Source organism: Neopsephotus bourkii, unplaced genomic scaffold (genome assembly GCF_033783945.1).
Source record: "Neopsephotus bourkii isolate Nb327-2 ecotype Australia unplaced genomic scaffold, CSIRO-AGI_Nbou_v1 NB_804, whole genome shotgun sequence".
In the NCBI taxonomy this organism is placed as follows: Eukaryota; Metazoa; Chordata; class Aves; order Psittaciformes; family Psittacidae; genus Neopsephotus; species Neopsephotus bourkii.
The window spans coordinates 1,983,017-2,004,100 of record NW_026901300.1 but is presented as its reverse complement, the minus strand read 5'-3'; the positions used below and the strand labels follow the sequence as shown (position 1 = coordinate 2,004,100).

General features: G+C 48.3%; 1 protein-coding gene across 3 annotated transcripts in view; it reads right to left on the bottom strand.

The window, feature by feature from the left end:
* CAMKK1 (calcium/calmodulin dependent protein kinase kinase 1) overlaps positions 1 to 21,084 on the bottom strand; it is a 91,873-nt gene that overhangs the window by 49,037 nt on the left and 21,752 nt on the right. For 2 of the 3 annotated variants that reach the window (XM_061355501.1, XM_061355500.1), the window contains exon 2: positions 3,449 to 3,999. In XM_061355501.1, coding sequence (XP_061211485.1) covers positions 3,449 to 3,904 — 456 coding nt within the window. In that variant the 5' untranslated portion in view covers positions 3,905 to 3,999. Of the gene's footprint in view, positions 1 to 3,448; positions 4,000 to 6,302; positions 6,405 to 21,084 lie in introns of those variants that run through there. The other variant, XM_061355499.1, reaches the window with a different exon arrangement.

Genomic DNA, 21,084 nt, shown 5'->3' with positions numbered 1-21,084 from the left:
AGAACAACGGAAAATTCACCTCTGCTGTATCCTCATAGCACATCTCTCCATTATTCCTCCAGACGAGTCGAGGACACAGAGCTGCTGACAGCAAGCTGACACTCCTGCTATGACTGGAGAGAAAAGCAGATTCCAGCCTAGATGGCTATCAGCACAACACAGGAAACGTTGATATGCACTGTGCCATCCATCTCTGCTCCTGATAGACAGTGCCAGCACGTGTGCCACTGATAAAGCCCAAATGCTCATCAATTTCATTTTCATTCTTGCACACTGACTCACTCGGGCAGCAATGGATGAACTGCCACCTGAAAGGCACTGACTGATGGTGCTGGATACTCAGCGCAATGAGAAAGGAGCTGGTGACAGCCATGGTCTTGAGTGCAAATGTGCAGCTTGCCTAGGAGATGTGTCAGAGTCATTTGCAGGGAAACCAGGGGCAATGCCATGACCAGTGAGCTTGATCTTGCCAGTGACCCACCAACCTCCCTGCTCACGGAGGGCCTGCACATCAAAAACATCAACAGAAAACACAGCAGCAGCTGCTGCTCATACACTGGGGCTGTACTTCTCATCACAGATTTATTGTATAACCACAACTGAGGGCCAAAAGCCTCAACACGGAGTCCCCCATAACTCCTAAAAGCCCAGCCTGTACCTCCTGCCTTGGCAGTCTTTCCTGCCCAAATGCACAGCTTGGCTAATTGCTTAGAGCAAATGTACTGAGCAAATACACTGAGCAAATGCACATCACAGCAGAAGATCTGCTCCCCATTTCTGTGTGTTCCCTGCTGTATAGCTCAGATGTGGACTGTCACTGCCTCTCACAGCCATGAAGACCGTGCAACATATGCACTTAGGCAGGTCATCCATGGGATGCTGGAGCTGGGCTGTGCGCAGCCTGCATGCTCACCTTGCTGTCACACACCTAACACTTATTTCTCCTTATTCAGTGGTCAGTTTCAAACTTTCTCCTATAAGCAAGTATGCATCTTCCTAGTCCTCTTGTTATTCCTTACAGGATACAGATACTGCCCCTATAAGCTGGGAAGATGAAGCACAGCTCCTGAGAGCACTGCTGCAAGGGCAAGCACCCACCTCCAGACCTGCACAGCTCTCACCTGGTCTCCCTTTCCCCTCCTACCCCAGTGATTCTCCATTAATATGAATGATGGTTTCCAAGGAGCAGGGCTTTGTAAGCATCTGGGCTGCACTGGAGCAGGGCTCTTAATAGTTATGTCAGAGTGACCATTAAAAACACAGTACAGTGCAGGAGCAGGGAAGTGGAAGGCTCCACATCTGCACTTCAAACTAAGCATTTCCTACACAGTAGGCAATAACCATTGCTCCCCAGGATGCAGATGCTGTGGAAGAGGACAGGGTATTTTGGCTTTGCTTGCAGATGGGAATGTGCTAGTCACACTTGACTGCACTTCCTTTGAAACAGATTTCAGACGAGCCACACTGCTGGCACAAAGTACTGCAGGATGGGAGAGCTGGCACACAAGTCACGTCCGCTTCCAAAACTGGCTCCTCTCCTCCCTGTCTCCCTTATTAAAGCATATGGCTGCTGTCAGAGAAGCTGAAATCTCTGCAGTGCACCTTCTGTGGATATCCTCTTATCCTGGGGGAGTGTCACAGCCCATCTCACAGCTAATGTGATGTGCAGAACTTCCCAGGGGACAATGACCAGTTTGCTTGGGCGCAGCACTCACCCTCTCAGATGTGCAAAGGGCAAATACTCACTTTCCAGGAGGAAAACCATAAACCACACAGATGCTGAGCTCTAGGTCACTTGGCAAAAGTCTAAACTTCAGGGGTTTGGGCCCTTATGACCACAGTGGGATTTAGGCATCTCATCTGGAAGCACCAGAGGGCCCAAGAACAACACATTGGCACAGTGGCACCAGCACAGCCACATTCAGTAACATCTTCTTCCATCAGCTGAAGAGTCAGAGTGTAGCAGCTCTTGAGCCCCTGGCTGCTGTGTTTGTGCCTGGACACAGCAGCAGAGGTGAATTCATGGATGAGCATTGCTCTACTTTCAGTTCTAGGAGAAAAGGATTGAAAATACCCATGAAAAGGGCCTGTCCCTCACCACAACAAGGCTCATGGTCACAAGAGTCTTCTGCAGCACAGAGCAGGAGATGCAGCCCTCCCTGCAGGGTAAGGCCAGCAGGTCCATTCCTCTCTCTTATGGCAGCTCCAAGTGAGACTGCAGAGCTGTGGCACCCACAGAGATCCCCCTCCCCTTCTTCTGCCCTGCCCTAATCCGCAAGAGCAGAAACACAAGACAAATATGACTGGGAATCAAATTCAGTCTGGAGAAAAACATCAAGGCGTGGAAAACGTGGTTTTCCTCCACAAATAGCAGATAAAAATCTCGGGAAAAGGCACAGCCTGGACTTGGGGGAAAATTCAGGCATAAATCCATGTTTTCTTCCCCAGACCAACTGCCAGTGCTGCTGAGATGCTGCTCCCTCTCCAGTACTCCAGACAGCCCATTCCCTACTTACAAACTTTCCCCAGAGAGTAGCATTTTACAAAACATTGTGGCTTCAAGAAGCACCCATATTACGGCACGTCCATCACGCCTGGCTGTCAAAGAAAGCCCTGCCCCTTCCTCATGGGCATTGCTGCAGGCTCAGTGGCTCCAGCACCACACTGAGCATGGTCTAAACAAGCCCCCTCCCTCTGCTCCCCATCCTCTCCAAGACACACAGCACAGGGAATTACAACCAGCAGATGCTTCCAACAAGACACTTGACCACTAACAGCGTGTTACACTTCAGGGACAAGTCTGAGCCCAGGTCTAGCAGCAAAGAGCTGCCACAAGATGGACAGCAGGAACAGCCACAGGCACCCTGAGAGACTCCTCTGAAGGAGAGAGGAGGGTCACAGCCCTTGGTTACCACTGCTGTTACAAAAGCTTTAAAGACAAAGGGAAATCATGACAGGAGTAGGAAGAATCAATGTATTTAAGCTCTTTATAAAATTAAAACATGCCTTCAATAATGGCAAAACACAGTAGGAGATACATAATCTCCAGAAGCTTAAATCCATAAAATACCAGCAGCAAAGCTGCTGTGACTGATAAACTCCCGAAGGGCACATACAGAAGGGACATGAAAGCAAAGCAATCTGGGGGCAGCCCTTTCTCTGAACAGCATAAGAGGCTTTCTGTGTGCCACTGCTGCCGCTACAGGGGCCCTGGCCCCTCAGCAGAACTACCCCAGGCAGGTGAGGGCTGAAGGACCAGCACAGGTCTGGAGGATGGATGCAAAGGCCATCACAAGCTAACGCACTTTCCAGTTGCAGGGATTTTTTTTTCCCCTTAGAAGAAACACTGCTTTCAGATCTACTCCTCCAAAAGACTGAAGACACCATTACCAGTTAAGACAGACTTGCCTTACCTTGACACCACAAGTGTAGGAGGGAATGTGCCTACCTCGGAATCTGATATGGAGACCCGATTGGACTCTATTGTTGGTCTCCTCATTATACGTGGTGATGGCCCTGTGGCATAAGGACCATAACCTGGTGTGTTGCTAGAAGCCAAATAACTTCCTGATGATCTTTCCTGAAGAGACAACTTCCTACTTGATAATACAGGTCTAGTGAGAGGTCTCTTGGGAACATTCCTCCAGTGAGCATCTTCTGACCGTGGGGAAGGCAGAAATTCATTTGTTCTCATGTCACTGCTGACTCCATTCCTTTGGCTGTCTTTTAGGTTATCAGAAAAGACTGTGTCATTCTCTTCAGTGTTGCCTTCACCATTTTGGTCACTTCTGTCTGGACCAACAGCCACATCTATAGCTGCTACCTGCTCTGCCAGTTCAGTCTGTGTATCTTTGCAGCACATGTCTGTACCTCCATCCATGGCATTTGCTGAAGCATCCCCCATGGCTGTGTCCAGCTCGTATGGTCTCAGATGGCACTGCAGAGAGCTGTGATGCTCACAGACAGCATCTGGCCTGAAGGAACCTCTCCATGAAATACCTAAAAGGAATAAATACAAACAGAGTGAGTAATTGTATTCACTCAACACAACCACAACCAAGACGTTCATCTCTGGCTGCTTCCAATGTAAACGAAAGGGAAGGCAAAACACTGGCAGGTTGTAAACAAGTTGCAAACACTCAGAAGGAAAGGCAAACCTAAGCATCAGGCTAGGGTTTATAAAAGCCATAAACAGGAGATTTTATTTGATGTGCAACAAGTGACACAGCTAAAGTGAACTTCTTCTGTAGTGAGACCAAGAGTCAACCAGAGCTTACAATAAAGGGAGAAGTGAACAAGCTGAGGAGAAGGGGTCAAACTTTTGACTTCTCAAATTCCTATTTATAGGGTACAAGAGCTTCTGGTATGTATCCAAACCCAACACACATAACTCCACAGCCTTTAGGGTTCCACGGTAGTCTCTCTGCTGCTCTGTAGGGTTCTAAAGAGTGGCACAGAATGCCCTGGAAGCCAAGCCATGGCTGGTGACTTCCACACCCTGTTACTTGCAATGGAGTCAACAGCAAAGGCAGAATTTAAACGTCAGTCTGGTACTAGGGCCCCCCACAGTGTGCAAACATACATTAACCTTGCTGCCCACCATGTATAAAAGCTATACTGAGTTGCAGATCAACAATACATAATGGTTCCCAGCATGTGCGAATCAGCTTTTCCTTTGGAAAAGTCCTACAGAGCACAGAAACACAATACAAAGCTAAAACTGCCGAATAAAACCTCATTTTCCAGGATGCTGATTTCAGACTCGATCCAAAACAGATTTCAGTCTTCCCAGCACAGTCCAGAGCAGGAAATGATGCTCTGCAGCACATGGCTGCCATCCCTTAATCACCTCTGAAGATGCAGTGCTGTAGGATGCATCCCCTGGGGACAGTGGAGGAGAACTTAGTTTTAGTCCAGCAGTCTGCACTGCATCCAGTGCCCTTCAGCGTAAGCTTAACACTGAAATAGTGCAACCTTTGGTCCTCCACACTCAAAGCAGGTTGTGCACCAGGTGGCCCTTGCATGGTCCTGTTTTCACACTGGCTACATTTAATTTACATGAGGAAGAAGAAACTCAGCAAGTTCAAAAAGCCCCATCCAGCATCAACCTGAGGACACAGAAGGAGCTCAGAGCAAAGGTTGAGCCAGAATGGAAGCTGCCCAGTGATGCTCAGTTAAACACACGACAGCTGCACTCTGCTGCAAGGAGAGACCTCCCCAATCCCTGCAGAAGTGAAGTAGCCAAGCTCAAGCAATCTTCTAGATCAATAAGGAAACTAGAGAAAGCTCTGGAGGCTTCACCCTGGGTCATGCACCGGTTATAGGGGACACATGCTTGGCACTCAGTCACAGAAAGGAAACATCCAGATCTAACACATTCCTCCCCTCAGCCTGCTGTTCACTCCTTCCCATTGTTCTCCACCCAGGTATAATCTTGCCCCCTTCTGCCTTTTCTGCGGGCCTGTTTGAAACAAGCTGACAGAAGCGTCACTCACTCAAACCAGTAATGAAATGGTGAGATTTGCTTTAAAAGCTTCTATTAAAACTATATTTAAACTCTTCAATCCTGAAGCACAAATCCCTTTCAGAGCCAGGATGCAGGTACTGCAGTGTGGCAGCAACGGAAGCAGTGCATACTGCATGTGGCCCGACAAACCCACAGGCAAGACCTCTTTGCTCTCCCTCAGGCCCCAAACCAACCTTCAAGCCAGAAACCCAGCTGTAGCCCTGAGCTGGCTCAGCAATGATCCTGTCCTTGCAAATGGCTTTGAGAACTTGCTGTCTGCAAAATGCTTGTGTGAGGTTTGCACTTGGAAAGCTTCTGAGCTGACCTAGGACTATCAGGTCAGGGCAACTCCAAGTCTGTGGCCACCCTGCTGTCTCTGAGGAGGCTTTCCTTGCGCTCCAGAGCCTGTGGAGCAGCACATTCCTCAGCCAGACACCCATGAGGAATCCTCATGGGGTGCCTTTGTGCTCAGCTCTGGGTGAAGGTTGGCACATTTCACCATTTAATGCAGACTGCACAAGGGATGGGAGGAAACCTTTGATTTCACCCTGTGCTAAAAGACTGGCCTTGCTCTTCTGGCTACAGAGAAACAAACTCCAGGCCTTTCCTTGCTGCAGCTTTAGCTTCTGGACAGTCCCAGCTCACCTCACTCCTAGGGAGCACCAAGCAGAAAATCAATCTGCAATTGAAGTCTGCAGCTCCTCCACCTTCTTCCCTCCTGCACGCAGGAGCAAGGGGAGAGAAGCATCTCCCACATTGCTGCAGTGCTGGCTATGAAAGCCCACAGATCACCCACCTGGACTGAGCACTTGGGCATCTCACACTGCTGAGGCATCAGGAATAAAAGCCAGAAGCGCTGGGAACAGTGGCCAGGTCCTGGCTAACAGCAATGCTCTTGCTAGTGCAGCTCTTCCCTGCCCAAATGAGGCACCCCAGGTGTCACCCCCTCAGAAGCAGCAGCACGCTCGTACAGCTCTAATGTCCAGCTCAGGCTGCAAAACAAAACTCCAGCTACATGACAACTTAATGTAACCCCCCATAAATCAGTTCACCTGATCAAAACAGACCCAAACAGCATCACAACAAATAATACAAAGCTGCTAAAAGTATGCTAAAATAGACTTAAAAGCATATAATTGTTCATCTGGAGAGCTGGGCTCTGTTTCAGGTTCTGCTACTCTGAAGGATTCCTTTTCACTGACAGATCCTCCAGAAGTGTATTGGAAAGCAATAGCTCCTGAATAAACAGATCAGTTACACACAGACCAGCCTTACTGTGCATAAAACTCAGGACAAAAGGCAATTATTTACTTCTGCAAGGCAAAATCAATGGTGGATTTGCAGTTAGTGATGCTGCCGCACACTGACTGTGCTGTGATGGGAATCCCCGTTGGAATGGAGACACCACCATCACCTTCCACAAGCTCCTGTGCAGCTTTGGACCTGACGCTCTTCACATGGTCACCAGCCTGATCCCCCCAACACTAAACATCTGCTGTAGCTCAGAGGATTATGCTGCAGACATGAACCAAAGCTGAAAAAAAGCTTATATGAGCAAAATTAATTTACTTACACATATCTTATTTGCCATTTTCCCCTGTAGCTGTTCCTCTGCTGCAGGCAGAGTAAAACTTCCATGCTGTTTTTCACAATACAGTTATCAAATGGCTGCACATGTTTCCCAGCCAGGCACATGGAACAAAAAGTGTTTTGAAAGGAACAGGACTGTGGAGATCTGTCGGTGTTGTACGGGGGAGTGGGAGATGAGCACGTGCAAGTAATTGTGCTGCTCAGTAAAGTATTTCAAAGCATTGTTTGAACAATAAAATATCATAAATCTCATTTATTGCTTGGTCCATCCATTTGGCTAACTAGAAATGTTGTTATGAGAAAGGATGGGGAGGTTCAAAGGCCCTGGGCCTCAGCAGATCCAGCTTCAGTTCCTGATTTTGCTACAGACCATCCAGAAAAATTACTTTACTGCTTGGTCTGTCACAGTTCCCAGGTTAAAAGGAACGATGCTGCTCTCAGCCCCCTTTGTCCTGCTTCTCTTTCTGGTTCTGAGAATACATCTGCCGTGTGCTGAGGCACCAAGTGCCTCTGCAGTAAAATAAGTCACAGTGAGTGATTACTACAATGAGCATGGAAAGAGTTCAGGCAGCAGTTTTGCTGCTGTTCAGAGCTGGAGACTTCTTAAATGCCTGTGGATGGTATCCTCCATGCCAGCACGTGGAATAGCAGAGATGTCACACAAACCTAGGATGAAAGCCACATCCACTACACTCCCCTTGACCACACAAGACCCACAGGCACTCTCACAAAGAGAAGTACCAAAGATCACAGAAGGCTTCAGTCTGCTGCTTTAGTGTACAGTAGCAAAGGCAGGAATCCAGCCAGGTCATCTAACTGCTGTAGCTAGCCATGAATCAGGGCAGGCTACTTGCAGAGGGAATGTCATCTCCATCTCCATCACCAGCATCCTTCAGCTCAGGTCAGACCCCCACCAGGAACTCAGTCCTGCCCTGGGGGAGAGCTGACCTGCACATAGAATAGTTAGGGTTGGAAAGGACCTTAAGGTCATCAAGTTCCAACCCCCCTGCCATGGGCAGGGACACCTCGCTCTAAACCATATTATCCAAGGCCTCGTCCAACCTGGCCTTGAACTGCCAGGGATGGAGCATCCAGCTGTATCTTGTCTCACCCAGAGCTTGTTGTTGTGTTTCCTTCAGATGCTGCCCCACAGCACACAGCCACGATGAAGAATCTGCTCTGACTGCTGTCAACCAGCGCCAGAAACTCCCTTTAAGGAGAGAAGCAGCAAGTCCTGGGCTGAGCTGCCAAGTCCTGAACAGCTCCTCGAATGACATTTCAGAAATATTAGGTCAGCAAGTCCCTTCCAGAGCCTGAGCTGTCTCCCCACACCAACAGCCTGGGACTGTTTCCATCCCAGAGTCTCCCCTGTGCTCCCTGTTCTGCTCTGGGGTCTGCAGGACTTCCCAATGCGCTCAGCATTAGTCCACTACCCTGACATGAGGGAGGTACTTCCACCTCCCACCCTGATCCCATCAACTTCTTATACGTGAGGAGGCACTTGCCTGAAGTCCAGCCAGCTTCTTCCAACACCTTTGTTTGGAGAAGCTTAAGGTGGACTTATTCCCACAGCCATGCACTGGAGCGACATCTGAGCTGCCCCGAGCCCCACAGCACAAAGTGTTTTACAATACATGGCTCTTCAGATCTAAGGAGCCAGCCACTTACTGGCTGTCACTGCTGCAGTGAGAGAGCAGCCAGAGGGTTCAGCTTTTCTGCAGCAACTCAATTCAGAGCGTGCTGACCTTCATCTCAGCTCTGCTACCTCAGGGCACACCAAGCAGGGCACCTGAAGATGAGATTGCCTCCAGCCAAGCTCCACTCACAATGCTGCTGCCTCGGAGAAGCACAAGAGCTTCTTGGCATCTGGGAAACCACTTTCAGCCATCCACTGGCTAAAAGACAGCTCAAACCAAGCAGCAAAGAACAAGCTGCAGGTCTGTGAAGCCAAAAAGAAAGCAAATCCCTGCAGCCCTTGCAGAGATAATCAAGACAGATGTACACCAGCTCAGCCATTTGGGCTGTGCTCTCGCTGGGAAGAGGGTAGTCACTGCTGGTACTGATTCCTGACTGGAAACAGGAGACATCAGCACAACACAAGTAATAAATAAGAATATACTGCCTGTGCTTTCTGCGTACACACTATGCGCTCGCTTTATCCTGTGGCTCACCAGGCTCTGGTTTCAGAGCACAGACAGTTCTGTCTTGCTGAGGAATCACTCAATCCTGCTGTAATCATTGTGGTCCTTTGCTTTCTTCTCTGCACAGTTGCTGGCAGTGAGCCTGGCTGTTGTGCCACAGCTGATAATGAGATCATAACAGCCAGACACTTGGATTGTTTCTCTGAAGCTCCTAGCACAGCTCTTAAAGCAACCAGCAATGACAGAGAACAGTGAGGTTTGCACTTTAAGAACTGGGTGAGAAATCTGAAAAGCAGGTTCAGGCCCCAGCTCCTGCCAGGTTTCTGGAATAACAAACACCTCCAGACCATGGTCTGCAAAACGCACCAGCTCTACCTCCTCCTCCTCCTCAGTCCTTGCCAAGGTTCAGTGTTTTCAAAAGGGATTTCAGAGCTAGTTCAGCCCATGAGCTACAGACAAGGAGACCCCAAGGTGCCATCACGCCGTGTTTGTCCTGCTCTCCTTCTCTTTCCACAAGGAAAGACTCCAGATGAAGACAGGATCTGAGGATTGGGTCCAATGCAGGATTGATGCTTTCACATCCCTGGGTGTCAGGTGTGGATGCAGGTGTGAGACAGCAGTACTGGAAGAATGACTGGACTTGATGGTCTTCAAGGTCTTTTCCAACCTGGCTGATTCTGTGCTCCTCATGTGAAGGAGTGAACCCTCCTTCACACCATGAAGGCCAAGCAACCAATTTGAGGAGCATTTAACAGCATGTTTTAAGTATATTTTGAAAGTAGCCAGGATACTGAACTAAAATCTCCAGTCTACAGCCTGAGAGACAACCATCACCTTGTGCACAGAGTACTGAGCTCGGGAAGTTTTACCACACTATATTTCATCCCTCCATGCTCTAATTACATGATGAAAGAAATCTGTATAATCAGCTGCAATTGCACTAATTGCGTCTATAAGCAATAATCAGCCCAAAATTACTCTGAAGAAAAAGTTTCTACTTAAGGAAATGCCTGTAACAAGAAAACATTGAGGAGTGCCAAATCTATCGAAGCAAGAGCAATATTAACATTAAACACTCCAGATAACGCTGGGGGAGCAGGAGCTCTGCCAGAACCCTCCTCCCTAGGTGCAGCTATGGCAGCATATTTCAACCATGGCTTCGGTGGGGACAGCACCATCGAATTAAGGAGGAGTCATGCTCCTTTGTATTCACACCTTGGCTGCAAACTGCTTTTGTACAACAGGTTTGGCTGCCTGTTTTACAGCAGATAGAGGTTTGGTGAGACTTGTGGGGATCAGACGCCGATGCTGGACTGTATTTGCTTCTGCTTTAACCTTTTAAAGCTGTTTATCGGTGTATGAGTAATGGAAGTGCTTTTATTTTGCAAATTATAGATGGGAAAGCATGGGGAACGGGCAATGAGAGGCCCTCAGCTCACACAGCCCAAAGGCTCTGCTTGTAGTGATGCCACGTGCTTTGAGTCACCATCTCTGCAACATCCCACAAACCCAGCACATCCACACAGCCACACTGTCCCTGCACACAACTTGGGCTCGGATTTTAACAGATCACATTTGTCCCTGTGACAAGGGACACAAATGCCTTGAGGAAAGACCCCAGCCTCTCTGACGGCCTGACATCAGCTCCTAACACCATGGCAAGGAAGGATGGGAGGATGGAGGAGGTCGGGGTAGGTAGAGAACACATAGCCCAGTCATGCTGCGTGGATGGATGTCTTGGCACGTGGTTTGCCTTACCTCCAAGAGACCCTAGGGAATGCAACATGAAGGAATTTGGCTTGCAATGTGCACACAGAGCCTGAACAACACTTGAATCACTTGGTTTGAGGTCAGAGAAGAGCAAAAACTCAGGAGACCCCCATTTCCAAAGCTGCTCCTGTGCATGCTCCCATCTGGCACTCAGCTGATGCTGGCTCAGACCTCAGAGTCTGTCTACCCCAACCACCTCTTCAATACCCATCCAGAGTGCAGGAAACATTGCACATGCAGCTTGCACCATGCACAGTGAAAGCTGAACCACACAATCTGGTGGAAAAGCATCCTTCTGACCAACTGCACACGGACAACGTCAGCTCACATAGAGGTTTTGTGTAAGGTCAGTGCAGAATCTGTGCAGCAGGGAGAGCAGACTCCAGGGGCTGAACCTGAGCAGGGAGGAGGAGAAGGAGGAGGAAGAAGTGTCATGGTTGCTGTCACTTGCTGAGCTGAGAGGCAGCATGATTCCCAGGAGAGGGGGCAGCACAGCTTGCTGGAGGTGGCATTGAAACAGCTAGCGAGGGGGTGCCTCTGAAAACAACTGAGAAATGTCAGATTATGTGAAGCTTGGAAGGCTTAGATGATCTGTGAAATATTAACAAGCAAGGCAATAGCCAGACCCCATTGATTCATGAGCAAAACAATTCCCTGAGAATGAGGGAGTCTTTAATATTTAGGGTCTTCACTGCAGTAATGACTTTTCAAATGTCTGTACTACAGCAAGGTAAATGGCAGGTTAAAGAGAAAAAGCTTGTTCTATGGGAATCTCATCTCAGGTGAGCCACCTTCTGCTGCAATCTGTAATAATACCTCAAAATTGCCACAGGAAATGATAGAGTGATGAACAAACCCAAAATGAAGAAATCAAGAGGACCTGAAGAGCATTAGCAGTCTGCAAGGGCAATGTCTAACCCTCCACAATGGTCAAATCCGCTCTGATTTCATGGGAGTGGAATTGAGCACTCAAATCAAACTTGTCTCTAAACCACAGCAATTGCTGCAGTGCCTTTGGGTGATTATGCTGCAGAGCAGGACACATCTGATACAAACGGGGCCAGGGCATGAGCAAGCAGCCTATAGAAAGTGTGCTTGCACATGTTCAGTCAGAGACCAGAAGCCACAAGGACCGTACAACTGAGCCCACCTTTTGCAGACCACAAGAAGCAGCTTGTCTGCTCCCTTTGCGAGGCAGCTTTGCCCAAGAATGGCAGCATCCATTCAGCTGCCTGCTATGCAGGAAATGTTATTTCTTTATCCTTTTAAAAGAAGGTTTCTGTGTTTCAGTTTGTGCCCTTTGCCTCTTGTCCATTCACTGGGCACCACTGAGACAAATCTGCCCCCCTCTGCCTTACTGTCTCCCCCCATCAGGCATTTAAATACATGGAGACAACCTCCTCCATACTTCCTCCAGGCCCTTGTCCTACTGCTGCCAACATCCACCACACATGCAGGACCCTCACACTTCTGAGGGCTCCTCCTCTGCCCATATGGGCCCAAAACCTGCAGAGAGGAGAAGCAGAGAGGAAAACACACCAACTTCCCCCTGCCAGGACCAGCTTACACAAGTCCTGTAACAAACCAGGTCAAGCAGCAGAGCTTTCAGCACTCTGCATCAAACCTACGCAGGCTGCAAGCAAACAGGGGGCTCTGCCAACTGTGAATGCTGCTGGCTCAACACAGGGCCTGTTTTCCTCTAATTTTAGGGCTATATTCTGCAGCAAGGTCCCACGAGCCTGAGCAATGTCCTGCTTCCTCAGCACAGCCCACAATACACACTAGTAAATTAAGAAGGAAGGAAGGAGCAAGCTGAACTGGTGCAACCAGGCTGCTGCTTCAGCAGCCCACAGCACCACTGGCACAAGCAGCACCCTGCCAGGCCATTTCCTCCTCCCCAGTTGATTTATTTCATAGTTCTCAGTCTCCTGCCCTGCACCCATTAGCACCTTCCATAGCAACTGTCATGGCTAGCTCTGCTTTCGAGGTGCTCACGGATGCTCAGATTTCCTATTGCTGCATGACATCGAGGAATTCCATGAGAGAGAAGCAAATCACTGCAGAACAGTGCTGGTACAGTTTAGGAGCAGCAAAGTGGGATCTGGGAAAGCACACTTCTAGATCATCAACACAGCAAAGTGATTCAGCATCAGATACCTTTGCCAGCTTCGGATCTCACTGCATTGAAGTTAGTGTTGTTTAAAAAGTACCACAACAGAACAAGCCAGCAGGCAGAACAAGTTCACATTTATACGTGTCAGTCTTAGAGGTTTATCTTCCCCCCAGATAAGTAAAAAGCTTTCAGCTGCCCTTGAGAGATCCAGAGGTATTTCAGAGGATATTTTAGAGTTCCTTAGCTCTGTAAGCTGGCTGCAGGGAAGTTTTTCCAGCATTTCCAGCTGTTCCAGGATTGCCAATGTCCAGCACAGAACACAGCAGGCTTTCTTCCCAGCACTGCAAATAAGGGAAGGTATTTCTCGTCTAGGTGATCTCTACAGAGAGTTTTAACCAGGGAAATGATCCCAGCACCCACCTCTAAGTGTCCATGGGCTGAAGGTCTTCATCAGCTCTGCCAATCTGTATGCCCCAAGGCAAAAAGGCAAAGCCAGAAGAACTACACAGGGCAAGACAAAAAGCACTGAACTCTGGAGGAAAAGACAAATGGTCTTTAAATTCAGAACTCAAAGCATTTGCTGTATTTCCACCTGAATAACTCCCACCTTCTGACAACCCTCACATCTTTAGAACCCCAAGGACTGGAAACCACATCCTCCATTAACCTGCACAGAATCAAAGGCAGCAGCAGAAGGCTCTGTACAAAGGGAACAGGCTCCAGGGGATGAGCAACAGATCCCACAAGAGCGAGAACCAGGTAAATCACCCCTGTGATTACCCTTGTCCATTATTGCACATAACACTGCTTGGCAATGCAAAGGGTAGCAAGCTTCCCAGTTCCTTTGAAGCCTTAAGCTTTAGCTCTTTAAGCCAACATGCACTTTGAAAGCCCCAAGGTCAATGACCGGAGATTACCCAGGCTGTTGGGGAAAAAGCTGTTCATTTTGTGTCACTGCAACCCTGTTCCAGATATTTAGGCTGCTGATAATCTCAGCATTTGTCAGAAAAGACCAATGAAAGTTTCCAGGTGCCGCTCTACTTGGAAAAACAAGTGTCAAAATGCCACCCTGGGTCCCCCTAGTTGCACCCCAGTGATTCTGGCTGCGCACAGGGAGCCTGGGGCTGAGTGGGAGCAGTGGTTGGTGTGCCGTGGGACACCAAACCAGCCCCTCTGCTCTCTGGCTCAAGACAAGTACTGCACATTGTACCCGATCAGGCAGAGCCTTTCTGAAGCATTAGGAATAATGCAAACCCATCTGACAGCTCTACTTCTGCAGAGCCACGACAGCAGCAGAAAAGGGCACGTTTCTGGTCCAGTCAGCAAGTGCAGGAGCAGCAAATCTGCTGCCAAGGAGATGTCTTGATGAGGGAAGTGCAGGTTTTGACAGCAACACAGGATGCAGTCTCACTTTGTATGCACCAGGGAGGATGAGCTACAGGAGGAGCTGCCCCAGATGCACACATAGGCACAGAAGAGACACAGCCAATATCAATGGCAGAACGCACAAGGATATCTCTTTGCAGAGTCAAAGCCTTCTTCTCAGTCACTGCCTAGGGCTGTGGCACCCTTCTCCTGCACACAGCAGGTAAAGCCATAGAACAATGCCTTGAAAGCCCAAAAGCAGTCAGAAAGCATCAACCTCCAGAGGATTTTTAGGCTCCTCTCTGCCCTGCAGACGATGCTGCTTCCAAATAAAACCTGAATTTGGCAGTTTGCTGCCAAAAAATTCAAGGCAGTGGAAAGGTAAATACAGTCCAAGAGGAAAAGGAGGGAGGGGGGGAGGGAAGAGGGACATATGATTATACATTTTAATAACAAGCAAAGGCATGCAGAAAGATGAGATGCGGTTTACAAATGTAGTGTGAGCACTGCTCATGCAGCCTGGCCTGCCCCGTGTGAAGCAGGTGAATGTAGAGGAGGAAATCTGAAGCCAGGTGACTTAGGCACTGGCAGCAAGATCTGCTCCCATCAGCCATCCCATGTCCTGTGAGACATCTCTGTGGTCCAGGTCAGGGTATCACTGACAAGTCAGTGACACTGCTCTGGCTACTCAGATATCCTTTGCTGGTTGCCAAGGAAAAAGAAATCAAAGAACAGAACTGGGAACAACATGAAGAAATAAGCAAAGCCTGTGTTTAAAAGACTTGCTGGCTCCCAGCCAGCGCAGCACCTTCCAGGATGCATCTCAGAACAATAGTCTCTATGCAGCCACAGAGTTTCCCAACACACTGCTGATGTGATGGAGATGTCAGCTCTACTCCAGCAAAACACTTAAGCACATACTTGAACATTAACTATGGTTTCAGGACATCAGAAGTGGCAACATTCACGTGCCAAAGTGTGAACACCACTGAAAATCTCAGCCTCAGAAACGTGCAAATACTTGTATGAGTGTCTGAATGAATGTATTTCACATGTGTCTAAATGAAAGAGCTGCCCAGTTCCACTGGAGCTGTCCCAGGGCTCCTTTCCCAGGAAGGGAGGAGGACAACAGCATTTTTCTTCCACATTTGCATTTACAGCTCTTTCTTAGGGCTCATCACAAGGAAACACTGGAAGTAATTTCCATTGCATCCATCCTCTTAGATGGAGCCCACCCCATCCAGCTTTCTTCCTTCTACCTGCTCAAGCCACAATGGCACAAAGAGCCACCTTGAGCTCTGAATCCTACCTACCACAAGGAGAGAGCACTGCACTGCCCCCAGGGCTGGGCTCAGACCAGAGGAGTGTGCAGCTACCTGCACACAGGACATGGGGAGTGAGGACACAGTCCAGCCGTGGGGTGGCAGAGAGACCTCACCCAGTTACACAGATCAGCTATGCTCAGATTGAGCCTTCTGAAATCACAGATCCCCCCATAGGCTGATGATGATCCAGCAGTTGGACACAGCTCCTGCCCAGATCCAGAAACACCAAATGCCATCAACCAAACACCGAGCAGAAGTACAAATAAACCCACAGAGGTAACCCACCTGGAGGCAGCTTTATCTGCAGCTTCATCTGCATTCTCTGCACATGAACTAACCTCACCTGAGAGGTTTTTTGTGCAGTAACAACAAAGCTCTAATATCTGCCTTTACTGTTATTATAACAACATTATTACCATGTGTTAGTATAGTAACTTTGCCTTTGAGGTTTAGCAGCAGGCTTGTAAATTAGTTGCATTTTAAAACAGAACATAAAGGAACTTCTGCAATTAAAAGAGGAAAACAAACTGGAAAACTTTTTGGGGAAGGGATAAATTCCTCTTGCCTTGAAATCCCTGAAAGGGACTGCTGGTAAGATCATCCTGCTTGTGACCCAGGGCTCTAGTATAGACAATTAGAGAGAGTTTCAAACCTACAAGCCTGAGAATTATTGTTCAGTACCTGACAAAGGGCTCTCATAAGTAAACTATTTTTGGCTTTCCTTTCACCAGTTCTGTTTAACAATAAACCCCTATTCTTCAGCTTCCTGGGTTTGAAATAGTGGCCTAATACATTTCAATAGGAAATTCTCATTTACATAGTATCTGTCACCTGCTGTGACCAAATCATGTTTTACAGATGGTCTCTATTCTCCAAAGGCTGAAAGAACATTTACAGAAAGGAGTTAGGAAGAGACACTGGCTCAGGGTCACACAGACACAGTGCTCAGCAAGAGAATCCCACATTTCTAATTCCCAATCTCTGGCTACTTCATCCTTTGTACTCCTCCTGTAACTGAACACTCTGTTGTAAGAGTAGATCTAACACCAGTACATCATCATTCCTGACACAAAGCAAACCATCTGCACTACAGTCATGCTCACAGAGCTGTTACTGACAGTCAGTGCAGCCCCATTTTCAACATCTGAAGCACTGGTAAGAGTTTAAACACATACAGCTGAGCGAAGCCTAAGCCAGCAGCAGTGCCTCATGTTGCTCCCTGAATGGCTTTGTCTCTCTTTGGTTGCCACCTAGCCATGTAGGTCAAGTAAAAAGCAGAAACCAGTACTGGGAACCTGGTTAGATCAGGAATAGCCTGTATTGCATTAGATTAGATGAGGTTAGAATGACAGAGATTCAACAGGAAAAAAAGCCAAACAGTTTATTTGCTACCTAAAGCTTACAGTGAATTACAACATAGTTTTGCACTGTTCCTCCAGGTTCTCAGATATGCAATTCAGTTGCTTAAACATGTGCACATTTGTGAATGTTAAGGTTTAAGTCAACTTCTTCAGTATTTTGGTAATGGAAAAATATCATTACATATAAATAACAAGTTGAGAACAGCCCAGTTTTATTGGCACAGCAATTCTGAGAGCGTTCCAGCAGCCAGTTTTGATCTAAGGATGCTTTTACATGCTGTTGGTGGCACAGGAATTTGACAATAGGCTCAGACTTGCAGCTACTCACAGTGTGGACTCTAATTTAGAGTAACCTGAGAGCAAAGCTTGAGAAGTCTGACTTGAAGCATGAGATCACTCTGCTTGACCAGGAAACAGCAAAATTAAAGTCTCGGTGCTGCAGAATTCAGACTAAGCTCCTGGGATGCAGGACAGAGCCGTTTCCTTTCCTGTCAGATAAACCATCCCATCATGTTCTTGCAAAAGGCCTTGATCTGACTGCATTATCTCCCTTCCCTGTCTTTGCTAACAAAGATTCGGGAAGAGCTTTACCCACGCATTCTGAACAAGACTGTCATCTCCTGGGTCAATCACAAGAGACCGATGACACAACAGCACAACATCAGGTGTCTAGGCAGGATTCTGCATCTTTGTTAGTGAAGACAGGCCTTCCTCACAGGAGAAGGCAAACTCCAATCTTCAAACCCAGGCTGATGGAGCTCGTCTGGCCTTGTATGGTCTTCCATCAAAGAGAAGGACACTCTTACAGAACCTACCACCTGTGGACTTTGCTGCCACTGTCCTAGCTCGCTAGGCCATGGCGGTTAAACCTCAGGTGTAAAGGGTGGGGACAGTTCTGCGCAGGCTGGAAGGGCTCACTCTCACTTGGCTGTATGGACAGGCGAGGGTCGAAACAGCAGGTGACAAGGTGCATGGGAAGCTGCAGATCTGACCTTGCATGTGGGCGGACCAGTGCATGGGTAGCTTGAGATCACTTAGGAGATGACACTCCTGGTCAGACACTTCCTGATTGCCTAAGCACCCTTTTTTCCAACCAGATTTGAATATCCCACATGCCCTTGGTCATTGTGCTTGTAGTAAGCGTGGTTAAAGCCCTTCCCAAATCTTCGCTCGCGAAGCCAAGCCATCAATCAATCTCCCTTCCCACAGCCATTCTTTTTTTAGATACTTTTTAAAAACATTATCAAAGGGGGAGGTAGAAATTTTAAGCTCATCTCCACCCATGCTGTTCTGGAAGCACCCAAAACCAGAAGCACTTACTCTAAAAGTGACTAAGATGTGAGTCATCTGATGAGTAAGCACATTGGCTCTAGAAGTCTCATTCAATCCATGACCGTATCTAAATCATTTCATTACCTAAATCACTTGTCCATTTGATGTTAATACAGCAACAGCCCCAGGTCAGGAAGAGGTCCTGTATCCAGCATCAGCGTAATTGGTAGGGCAGACAGAGCACCGTCAGGAAACCCTGTGCTGAAACAGCAGAGGAAAAGCATGTGGCAAGTTTGCATTTCAAGTGCTCTGAAAGCCACCTCCAGCCTCAGCTGACACTTGGGGTAAGCTGCTGGCACCAGCCTCTCGTGCAGCACAAGTGCAAACACAAGCCCTGCTCCTGGCAGCAGGGTCGCAGAGCAGGCAGGTGCCAGGACTGCAGCCAAACTCTTTCAACATCCTTCTGTTACTCTTGCAAAAGCTCTTATCTGAAGCTGCAAAAGCATTAAGTTAAACCACTTATGGTACTTAAATATCTCTCCATTCTGGAGGCATATGAGCACCCTGCAAAACAAATGTGCTCATCTTCACAAGCATCCTGTGGGATACATTCATGGGCAGGGAAACAGAGCACTAGGGACTAGATGCAATTCCCGTAAATACTTCTTAAACCACAGCAGATACCTTGATGCCTTTGAAATGCTAGCTGAAGATCTAACAACAGGTCTATGATAGATATCTCTCTGCCCTCTTCCTAACATCCAGGTGAGGACATCAGCCAGCAGGTCTGGGCTGTCCTCCAAAGGCCCTCACACTGCTGTGCTCCCTCAGGGCAGCCACAGGCAAAGCACCACTAACACCCCCAGCAAACAGCCTGGTGTCCCCCCCAGCAACAATTAGTCTGTTTAGTCTGGTTTACAGCCCAGAGCACAGTCTGCTCTGAGGCTGCTGTTTTCTCCATTTCAATCAGAGCAGCACAAAACCCACACTCGTAAATGGAATAGCTTCATAGAATTGATTTAAATTGTTCTGCGTGATGATACCACTGGCATCACACTATGACCAGTGTCTTGGCTCTGCATTTCCACAGTTTTTAGGCTTTCTGGACCTTTCACGAGACCCATAGGAGAATGCAGACAGGGTTTTCACTGCACTTGCCTGTGAGCATCTACTTTTACATAAGCAGACATAAAAGAATAGAAATTTCTCACCAGGGAGTGAATCTGCAGTTTGCCTGTGCTGGATTAGAGGTGTTAAGCCTTGCCAACACTCACCTGCTCTCCTCCACAGAGCTGAGGCTGCTCTGCCTTCATTATTCACTTTGCCACAGAGGGAAACTTTGCACCAGATCCAGTGACCACCAACTCAACCACTCACAAACTAAGGTCAGATAACCCCATAAAGACAGTCAGCCTTGGCACCACAGCTGCTGTCCTGGAGCATGGCAGTCATCTTCCCCGGCTGAAATGTCACACCATGTCTGCCCATGCTTCCTGGCCACCTTTCTACACTCCCCTTCCTTTCCACAACCTCAGCTTCACCACTGAAATACCCTACTAACATGGAAAATGACCCATCTCTGGCAGCAGGAGGGGAGAGAGCTCAGACAACAGGCTGGGCCTGAGGATGGAGAGGCTTACACCCAAAGAGGCAGCCCAGAAAAACCTGGATATTAAAACTCAGTAACAAATACCACAAAGCAGAAGCTGCCAGCATTGATGAGGAAGGATGAAAAAGCTGGAAATCTCCACAGAGGCTCACAACAGCTGCCTCCAGGCACAGGTACAAGATTAGCAAAGGATAAGTCAATTTTCAGCATCATTACAGCAAACACCACTAAAGCTGCAGGTGGATCAACACACACCCCAAAGGGTTCACACGGAGGATCTCAGGACCAGCAACTCAGCTGTGAGCAGAGCTCAGCTGCTGTGGATGGCACAGGCACTTACACACACCTTCACAGACACGTGCACACAGAGCCCACATCCCGCCAGCACATCACCATCTATTGTTCTCCATGCTGATCGTATGGGATGCATGAACAAAGCCTCCAGGAGGGAGGAAAACCCAACAGTCGTCAAGAAGAGTGCACAGCAGCTCCACCACAAATCCACTTCACACAGATGCAGACACGTCCGCTCTCCCAGACTAAATGCATTCTTCGGAATAAAGGGTAATTACCAGCTCTACTGCTACAGCTGTAACGTCATGAGATCTGTTCCCTGCTGGGATAACTGCTCTGTGTGCCTGTCTCTGTCCAAGCCACTCTCCCAAGCATGGATGAGGCAGGAAGACTTCAACAGGGGCCTCCAGCTCTCCTGGCCATCACACAAGGCACTCACTGGCTGCTGGAGGATTACAGACCACCACACTGCTGCAGCACTTTGAACTTACACCTCTGGCACTGGAGAGAAGTGAACCCAGAGACTGATCCTCTCAGCAGACAAATAGCTGTACCTTGGGCAAGGAAAGAGGCAGGCAGAAAGCAGCTTACGGGTATCCTTAATCCTTTTCTCTGGGAGTCTGCTGCAGAGGTGTAAGGTCGGTCTCACCCCTGGAAATTACTCCCTCAGCAATCTGTATCCACCCTGTGAGCAGGGCAGGTCTGCCCCCGAGGTAACCAGTAGCACACCAGTGCAGC